This window comes from Schistocerca cancellata, chromosome 2 (assembly GCF_023864275.1).
Source record: "Schistocerca cancellata isolate TAMUIC-IGC-003103 chromosome 2, iqSchCanc2.1, whole genome shotgun sequence".
Classification (NCBI taxonomy): Eukaryota; Metazoa; Arthropoda; class Insecta; order Orthoptera; family Acrididae; genus Schistocerca; species Schistocerca cancellata.
The window spans coordinates 1,001,509,983-1,001,520,717 of record NC_064627.1 but is presented as its reverse complement, the minus strand read 5'-3'; the positions used below and the strand labels follow the sequence as shown (position 1 = coordinate 1,001,520,717).

Below are 10,735 nucleotides of genomic sequence, written 5' to 3'. Positions count from 1 at the left end.
GTTCACTGGGGAGATTACAGCTAGCTCCAAGGTGGGCTCTCCGCTGCAGAGTGAAAATCTCATTCTGGAAAGATCCCCCAGGCTGTGGCTAAGCCATGTCTCCGCAGTATCCTTTCTTTCAGGAGTGCTAGTTCTGCAAGGTTCGGAGGAGAGCTTCTGTAAAGTTTGGAAGGTAGGAGACGAGATACTGGCAGAAGTAAAGCTGTGAGGAGAGGGCGTGAGTCGTGCTTCGGTAGCTCAGATGGTAGAGCACTTGCCCGCGAAAGGCAAAGGTCCCGAGTTCGAGTCTCGGTTGGGCACACAGTTTTAATCTTCCAGGAAGTTTCATATATCAAATGGTTCAGGAAGAAATATCCCTGTTGTTCTACATCTACAGTTTTCATCCTACTAAGATTTCGTCTTTTGTGGTTACAGCCGTGTTCAAATGGTTCAAATGACTCTGAGCACTATGGGACTTAATTTCTAAGATCATCAGTCCCCTAGAACTTAGAACTACTTAAACCTAACTAACCTAAGGACATCACACAAATCCATGCCCGAGGCAGGATTCAAACCTACGAGCGTAGCGGTAGCGCGGTTCCAGACTGTAGCGCCTAGAACCGCTCGGTAGAGCCGTGTAAACTTTATGAAAATGTTTATTATTTTTCCAGGCGTTCACAGGTAAGCTACCTTAGCAGTGCGTGACGTATGGTTGCATCGGCATAGAAAGCACAGAAAGCAGGAAAAAAATCAAAGGTGCTCCTAGAGTGCGGAAACGAATCGGCAACCGCTCGTGTTGAAGACATCGGTTGGAGACATGCCGAGTCTTTGGTGGCCATGAGATTGTAGCTTCACCTGTCAACCCCGCTCACTGGGGACTAGCTCCCGGGTGGGTTGGAAAAAAGGTTCCCTAAATAGTTAGCAGAAGTGGACTGGTATTTATCGTGTCGTCTCATTATGAGGTTTTGTGTTAGCAAAAACGTCCAGAAATCGATCACTTTCTGATGTCGATTTCCGAAAAGATAAAGGACGGCCATACCATTACTACATACATCTCTGATGATGGAAAATACGTCTCGTCGGGACACAGGAGCATACTGGGGATGATTATGTGCTTTGGCACCCGAAGATGAAGGGCCAGTATCTGCTGAAGAGGGGGACTTGGAGTGACGGTATGGAAGCTCCGAGCCACTGGCAGAAGGAACGTCTGAGCGTCCCCTGGACAAATAAACCGGTCCTGCCTATGTACGCGGTACACGCAGTACATATTCATCTAGCAGATTGTCATAGTAACGTGACTAGACTGTGTCGGTCCACACATATTCTAAAGAACTGGCGAAGACGTGCAATGCACTCTAAACGGAAAACGAGGTACGATCAAGAAATCGTTCTTTCAGTTGCAAAAATTTACCGAGAACCTCGCACCGTGAATTATTTGACATCACATCACCAGAAAAAATAGAAGAGGGTGGAACACTCCTCGGGCCGATGTGTTACCCATTACAGGCGGAGGACCGCGCCGACTTCAAAGCTGCCGCCAGAGATCGTAAATCCGGACACGGGGCACAGGTGGCGTCCGGCCGTGTAAACAGAGCTTTCTCGGAAGATTCCCGCGGTGGCGTTCGCGAGCGCGAGGGAGAGGGTGGAGGGGAGGGAGGGAGAGAGGACCTCGCCTATATAAGCTGGCCGGCGGCAGCGCGCCCACCACTCGCCGTCATGCTCAGTCGCGCGCCACAGCTGTTCTCGATCGTGCTGGTCGCGCTCGCGGCCTCGACCGCCGCTGACCAGGAGTCGACCACGACGCCGCCCGCCACCACCGCCTCCACCACCACGACGCCCCCGCCGCCCGCCACCCTCGTCGCCGTCGCCGCTACCGATGGCCCGACGCCACCCCCGCTTCCGGAGACGACGGATGTCGTGAGTACCACTACGCTGCAATTCCGCCCTCCTTCGCGGCATTGTAACAGTCACCTTGTCTGCGACGTCGTCTCAGTTTTATCTTAAGCCTGAATTACACGATCGACTTTCTCAATCGACTACTTATGCCAAATGGCTCTTCTACAGCGCTCTCGGTACTTCACTAGGGCGCCCAAACGTTGTTCAAATGTGTGTGAATTCCTAAGGGACCAAACTGCTTAGGTCATCGGTCCCTAGACTTACACACTACTTAAAGTAACTTAAACTAACCTATGCTAAGAACAACACACACACCCATGCCCGAGGGAGGACTCGAACCTCCGGCGGGAGGGGGCGCCCAAAGGGTATTAAGAGAGATGACCACCATCTGATCACGATTTTGGGGAGGTTTAAGAGATATTTGCTCGCAGTATATTTCAGCTGAACAACTACGTGGTATTTTCTTGGAATGGTTAACTTAGGAGACAAATATATTAAGGAAATTAACAGTTTTGCTTACATTTATTCTGTTATATGGTACAGTGCCATATTTTTAGGTCACTCCACAAACTGAGACGCAGTTTTCAAGAGTCTGAAAGCTTGTAATAAGACTCATTTGTGGCATAAATTCAGAAATGAGTATTACGCTCAAGCCCTCTAAATATGTTTGTTAGACTGTGTTATGTCTTTCGAGGTCTTCCACACCTATAAGAGTTTCCTCATTTTTGGGTGTGGGGAATGAAAAATACATCTAATCTAATCTAATCTAATCCAAACAAAACAATAACAAACGAATACAATCACAATAAAATTTAACAACTGTGCCCCCTACAAGTACTTACCTAGAGAAGCTGCAGAATTAAAAACCTCTTTGCTATTATCTTCAAAATTAATTTTAAACATAATCTCTCATTTAATAAGTTCTAAGCTGCTGCTGCTTCTCTGATCAGTCGATCTATTTGTCATGAAAGGAAAAAAAAAAACCTCTTTCGAAGCATTATGAAACGCTGTGTAGTTTGAGTCAGCTGAGAAACAACGTAACGAGCGTGTTGAAATATGAACGTCTTTATGATACTGTTGTGCGAGTCTTTATTACTTCCGTCTGTTGTTCATATCGAGAAACGAGTAAACATTAACATTCGCCCTCTCACGACTCCTCTAGATGTGTAGGCCGTGTCATTCGTCCTTCGCTCCGCGGTTTCTTTCCATAGAAGCAAAAGCACAAAACACTGTATGTCGACAATAATGTCGATTATTATACGAAAACTTTTCGTGATGTGTCGGTCATGAAACTTGTACTATCGATAGTACTTCGTGGAGTTAATATTTACAACAGTGATTTCTGACGAAATATGCTGGAGAAACAGGGGGTCACTAAGAGAGCCGGGAGGATTAAAAAGGTATTGCTATAATGCGGAACTTCCCGGGAAACACGGAAGACTCCTGCACTGTTTCTCGCTTGTCACGAACTGTCGTTTTCGTGTAGAAATCAGAGGCAAAATTGCGTGTGTTGTACCGTTTGGCACCTGAATAGTGAAACTGGGATTAAGAAGAACCACTTGTTTTATGAATAAATCGAAATGTAGGAACAAGCAAATATAATAGATTAATGACAAAAGTTAAATCAGTAGTCGGTATTCCTGACAAAGGTCGTATTGTACACCCTCCACATGCCTGATAATTGAAATTGTCCAGGCATTGTAAAACGCAGCTAATTTTGTGTTCTCATGTGGCTGAACGCTAGTAGGAAAAATACCAAGTCCTTGTGCAACCTTTCCACTGTGTTACGGAAACAAAAAAGCACAAAATCCAGTGCTATAATAGCAGAGAGCTCAGTGAGTACAAGTTAACTTCCGACGTTTGCAGACAAAGCTAACGGCCCCTTGTACCTGCGCATGCGCAGTATTCAGCATACTCAATATTTTACGACTCGCGACATGGTTGGCAGCTGATTACGCGTACTTCAACGAGTATAAGACTTTGACCAGGAAGCCTCTCGTGTAAAACAGGTTTTACGAACGAGCCGGACGGCTTCGAATTGTTCGCAGATCGTGGCATTAAATGCAGAGGGACAGCACGCTGTTGATAAACATCACAAGGCCGTGAAAAGCATTGGCTACTGGAGCAGCGATCAGTAGCTGGCCGTAAACCTAAATAGACGTCACGTGACATGTGGAATAATCTGTACATTCCAGTGCTGTTAGCGCTGCCATAAATGGGGTCATCTGTACATTCATAGACATAGTGATAGTCACTGTCATAAATGGAGTCGCCTTTTTTTTGTCGATTGGGGCCTTCTATGGACCACACAAATATTTCTAACATCCAGTTTCTCAAATAACATTTCATTCTGTCAGAGTGCCATTGTTTACAGCTTCTTACCACATTTCTCCTGTTTTCTGTTTTTATTTTTCATTGGACTCTAAAACATTCTTTCGAAAGGTATCTCTGTTAAGAATTTCACGTTCTTCATCTCTTTCAGATCACTTGTGATTTCTTACAACCACTTGCACCAAGTAACTTTTTTTTCCAGTTGACATATTCGAAAACTGTCTCACGTATTCTGTTTCCATCCCCACGAACCAGATGACCATAAGACGTTTCCTCATAATTGCATTTTGTTAAGTTTCTTTCTACAGATTTTCATTACTTCTTCCCATATTCACTTATGTTTACTGGTCCAAATAGATTTTTTTTTGGATTTACCTCTTTCATTTCCGTGTTTTGTATTCCTCCCGTCTTAGTCAAACCCAGACATACGACTGCATATATATTCTGATTTTGATTCTACAGTATAGTTCTGTAACTTCTCTTGAGAAGAGATGTCACATTGTACAGATGTTTACTGAACTGGAAGGCCTATCCATCACCCTTACGCTGAGTTTATTAATCTCACCATCACGGCTGTTCTTCTGCGTTTCTATTTAAATTAATTGGCTGCTGAAATTTTTCCGTATTTATTGTTTATATACTTCGGAGCATATTTTATATTTGTCATATATTCTATTTTTGTGTAATATATTGAATATTTGAAGACAAGTTTTCTTTCCTACGATTCTGCTAAAAATGATCTTTTTTATTGTTACCATTACTCTGTTTCCGGACTTTTTTGCAAGACTGACGACAAAAACTAAACACTGAATTGTAAGATTCTTGTGTTTACAGTCCAGTCGCACATGGTCATTTACTGAGGACTTTTCGAATTATTCTTTCCTTTCTCAGATCTCCTCCTCAAGGACACAACTGAACAAAATAGGCTAAAGGTCGTCTCCTTGTGTAACTCCTTTTCGCACCTCGGAAGCTTCAAGTATCTCTTCTTTCTTAGAGCCACTTTTGTTTCATTCGTATCTTCCTTTTCTTCTGAGTTAACCCCACTGTGGCAAAACTTATGGCAAGTGATCGTCAATTAATGGATTCGTAGTGGCTTTAATGCTGGGGTCTTGTGCGCTCTGCTGCCACAATCGTCAGTTAAGGGGAAAAAGTTGTATTTTAATTGGCAGTAGGCTACGCGTATGAGGCATAGATGGGAGAACTAGCCTGCCAGTTGCCTACACCATTGTGGGTAACCCCCTGATACCACACTCAATGGTCGGTGTACCAAACCAACAGACGCTAATCACGTGCGTAGATTCAAGGCGAACTGCGCGGTGACCTTAACGAACTGGTCTTCAGTAGTCACAGTAAACTACCAGGACTCACTAAGTGAATACGAACACGAAACCGGCGAATGGCAAGATTCATGTCTTTTGAAAAGACGCGAATCATCTGTCAGAGGCCATGTCTATGAAATTTTTACAAAACAGTTCCCTAATTCTCAAATATTGCTTTAAACAAAGTTAGAAGTAACGAGCCGTACGAATGTGATAAAGGCTCTTTACAGTCTACAACTGTTCGAGTAGTTTCCTTAAACATGAAGCTTTCACTTCCATGTTAGCAAGTGATTACCTATTAGATAAAAATCAATATACACAAGGTTAAGTAAAATCAGACAAAGAGGAGTGGAAGGCAGTTTCTGAAATATGCTGGTAACGCACTACTATGATCTGTATTTGCATCGGATTTATTAGATTGGTGCATAAGTTCGTAGCGTTTCGGTTTTGCATGTTGGTATTATAGTTTCTGTGGGTTTATTTGTCAACTGCCATTATTTATTTGTAGTTCACTACTGCTAGTTAAGTTCACTTATTGTAATTTTGTCATTGGAGATTGTGAGTGGAGCTGTGGACGCTAGAAAATGAAGTACAAAAGCGCAAAAATCGGAACGTTTCCGGCGTATTCTTCTGATTGAGTTCAGTAGAGACGACAGCAATGTAGGCAAAGAGAAAGATTTGCGCCGTGTGTGGGGATAACGCACTGGACAGAGCACACCAAAAAAAAAAAAAAGGTTTTCTCTTGTTAAGGAGGCCTCTTTTGACATAAGTGACTCTCCACATTCAGGAAGACCTTCGGGGTATCATGACGATCGTTTAAACGCATTAATCAATAATGACTCGAGAATTGGCAAATATGATAAAGTATGATAATTCCACCATCGTGCAACATTTGCATGTGATGGGGAAGGTTAAAAAATCAGGTGTATGGGTATCTCACGCTCTGAGTCAAAATCACGAAAATCGGCGTGTAACCATAGTGCTTCCTCGTCATCAATTGGTTCGAACAATAACGACCATTCCTATGCTGTATCGTTACTGATAACGAGAGACGGTATCTTTATGTTCGCGTAAGGAAAAAAAGGGAATGGTTGAGCCCAAACAAAGTAGCAACTCTTCATACAAAGACCTGCTCGCATCCACAAATAGTTATATTATGTATCTGGTGGAATAGCGACGGTGTGATGTATCACGAATTACTTCACCGACGTGTAAGCATCACTGTTGACATTTATTGTCAATGACTGATACGTACTGTAGACGCAACCCAAGAACAACGACCAAGAAAAATACGCTAAATTATGCTACTCCACGATGACGCCCACTCGCATTCTGCTAGAATGACAAAAAACACTTCACAAGAGTTGAGTTGGGAAGTCATTCCGCTCCCAAGTTATTCTCACATGATCTTGCGCCCTCAGATTTTCACCTTTTCCGCTTTCTATCTAACAACCTTCAAGGAACTTCCTTCCCGGATGAAAGTACGCTTCCAACATGGATCGGTAAGTTCTTCGCATCACAACTACGTGATTTCTACTGTCATGGAATCGAAAAGTTGCTCCAGCTGAAGTTTCTGTTACGTGTATCTCTTGTGTTTACTAAACTTACAGGAAAATTGCTACGAACTTATGCAAGAAATTAATACTTGCGCCGAGATGTATTGATAATCATCCACCCCACTCCTTGCCCTTCCACCCCCCTCCACGCACATATGTGCTCAAATCGAATGAGGGAGTGTGTGTGTGTGTGTGTGTGTGTGTGTGTGTGTGTGTGTTGTGTCGTCGGAAGATGGTAATGTCGTCCATTAGTCAAAAGAGGTTCAGGAATAGCATTGTGTGACTGATTTATGTAAGGGCCGGACACCGTTACACGTCTCTACAGCAGAAGCACGGGCGACTGTGGAGCTGAAGCAAATTTCCTCGATTTCCCTGTTGACGTCACAGTGGTTCCCCGTGGCTGTTTGCCTCGTGGTGGACGCATTTCGTCAGCCTGCTGCGGACCATCACGCTTCTCAGAAAAAAAGAATTAGTTCCTTGACAGATGGAGCCCATCTTCTGAACAAACACATTTAGTTGCTATTTCTGTTGTTTTCATATATTAATTTACCAACTCCTAGGTTGGGACGATTCGGAAATAAACAGTACGAACAACTGTTGTTTAATACTCACTCTTATCGTTTATGCACATCCATCTCGTAGCCGGGTGCCTTTTATTCAAATTTCTAAGTCTGCAAATGAAGAAAAGTGCAGCTGGTTAATTATTCTTAAAATAGCCGCGAGTATATGGCGAAAAAGACAATTAATTCAGCCATTGTAAGAATGAATGTATGCACAGTGCAAGCGTTTCGTTCTAATGAAGAGTAGGCTCCAAATAAATGGTGTAGTTTCACTGAATCATTTGCAACGAAACTCCAAAAGATTTCTTGTAACAAAGCCACGATCAGTTTCTTCTTCTATCCTCTTTCTGTTCTTCTGCGATCTCTACCGCTTGGTATATACGGCGTCGAACACTAATCTTTCTACACTTCCTCATTCCTGAAAAAATCAAACAAAAAATTTGTTCTTGGAAACTTAATGGACGTCTTATGTTAATGCTTTATCTTCAAGAAACTGAAAAGTGGCTAACTCTGATCCAAAACACAATCTGATTGTAAGCCAGATTCCCGTTCGTCCTCTTAAATATTCAACTAACATTAAAAAATTTTATCAGTTGAGAGTTTGGGCTTAATTGCCTAGTAGGCCACAATGTCAGAGTGTACTTCTGAGACTTTTGAAAAATTTGAATAACAATGCTAAATCGTATGACCGTATAGTAACAGAGAAATGAAACTTAAGCAGAAACCTTTGAATCACACGCTGTCTAATCAAAAGAATCCGGACACCCGTAGTAATACGGAACTGAGCAGGTGATTGTCATGACAGCCGAATCCATCAGTATAAAATGCTGCGGGGAATATGCTGTTGTCTATACAGGAGCATTAACAGCAGAATGGTTCGGTTAGGAGAGCTCACTGACTTCCAACGTTGACTAATCATTGGTTGTACCCTAAGTAACAAATCCATCAGCGACATTTCAACCCTACTAACGCTTCCCAAGTTGACCCTGTCTGATGTGACAGTGAAGTAGAAACAGGAAGAAACAACCATTAAGCCAAGAACACGCAGACCTCACGTGCTGACGGTTAAGAGCCGTAGAATATCTAGAATAGTGGTTATAAAAAATCATGTTAAATCAGCGGAAGGAATCAGTCATGGGTTCTACGTGCTACCAATAATTCAGGTGGTATAGTGACTGGCTCAGGGAATTAAAAAGAATGGAGTGTTCACTGGAAGAATCGTAAGATACACATAAGTGTAGGCAGTATCGCTGACTTCAGCCTGTTGTAGGCATATACAACACGCCCTGTCCTAACGTGTTATGGCTTTTCCGGAGAAACGAGAAATGAGGGGTGAGGTACACGTTCGACGGGCGTTTCATAGGACGTGGAGGACGCATTCATTGGCCAGCCCGTTCTCCTGATCTTACCCCTCTGGACTTCTTTCTGTGGGGTACGTTAAAGGAAATGTGTACCGTGATGTGCCTACAACCCCAGAGGATATGGAACAACGTATTGTGGCAGCCTGCGGCGACATTACACCAGATGTACTGCGGCGTGTACGACATTCATTACGCCAGAGATTGCAATTGTGTGCAGCAAATGATGGCCACCACATTGAACATCTATTGGCCTGACATGTCGGGACACACTCTATTCCACTCTGTAATTGAAAATGGAAACCACGTGTGTACGTGTACCTCACCCCTCATGGTAATGTACATGTGCGTCAGTGAAAAAGACCAATAAAAAGGTGTTAGCATGTGGACGTAAAGTGCTGTTCCAGTCTCTTCTGTACCTGAGGGCCATCACCGTTCCCTTTGGATCCCTACGTAATTCGGTGCCCTCCGATACACACGATCGAACAGCGGAGGAGTGGTACTCACGCGTCAACTTTAGGTGACAATATCTCCAGATGTAATTAACATTTTACAATGCAACAAACGGCACTGATTACGTATTTGTTTATATGTTCAGATGTGCTAACAAAACTAACGTGGTTCCATTTAAAAAAACATAGGTTTGTGTTAAAAAACATACTTCCGTGCATTTTCGTATGGTTTGTATTAAACAATTACACTAGCCCCTCTCCTCACGTTCGGTCTGTGGAATCGATTCGTCAGTATTTGATGTGGTTTACGAAATATATCCAGCGGTAACGTTAGGTGACTCACCCTGTATAGTTCTGGCGCTTCGTACTACATCTGCAGCAGCAATTTGAGCAGCAGTTGGCACCACAATGACACAACGAACTGTTACAAATCGACTACTTCAATGACAGCTCCGAGCCAGACGCCCAGTAGAGTGCATTCCGCTGACTCAAAAACCACCGCGATTTGCGACTTTTGTGGTGTCAAGCGCGAGCACGCAGGAGGGCAGGGTGGAGGCATGTTGTGTTTCCTGCTGAAAGCTGGCTCTTCCTCGGTGCCAGTGATGGTCGCGCTCTGGTTAAAAGCAGGTCTGTTGAGGGCCTGCAGCCAACGTGCCGGTTTGCTAGATACACTCGACCTACACCTGGAGTCATGGTCTGGGGTTCGATTTCGTATGACAGCAGGAGCTCTCTCAAGGTTGTTCTACGCACCCTGACTGCAAATTTGTTCGTCATTCTGGTGATTCGACCAGTTGTGCTGCCATTCATGACCAGCATTCCAGATGGTGACTTCCAACTGGATAACGCTCGCGCACATACAGCTGTTGTAACCCAGTATGCTCTGCAGAGTGTAGACATGTTGCCTTGTCCTCCTGGACCACCAGATCCGTCTCCAATCGAGCACATGTGGGACATCATCAGATGACAATTCCAGCGTCATCCAAAAATAGCATTCCATCCATGTACTGCCAGCCGATGTGGCTGAGCGGTTCTAGGAACTTCAGTCCAGAACCGCGCTGCTGCTACGGTCGCAGGTTCCAATCCTGCCTCGGGCATGGATGTGCGTGATGTCCTTAGGTCAGTTAAGTTTAAGTAGTTCTAAGTCTAGGGGACTGATGACCTCAGATGTTAAGTCCCATAGTGCTCAGAACCATTTGAACCATTCCTGTACTGACCGACCAAGTGCAACAGATATGGAACTTCATCCCACAGACTGACATCCGGCACCTGTACAACACAATGCAT

The 10,735-nt window shown here is 43.9% G+C and overlaps 1 protein-coding gene across 1 annotated transcript in view; it reads left to right on the top strand.

The window, feature by feature from the left end:
• Positions 1–1,467: 1,467 nt before the first annotated feature.
• The window catches only part of LOC126160490 (inter-alpha-trypsin inhibitor heavy chain H4-like), a 216,823-nt gene continuing 207,555 nt past the window's right edge, over positions 1,468–10,735 (top strand). The window contains exon 1 of the mRNA XM_049916911.1: positions 1,468–1,896. Within this exon, the coding sequence (XP_049772868.1) occupies positions 1,468–1,896 (429 nt within the window). The remainder of the gene's footprint in view (positions 1,897–10,735) is intronic.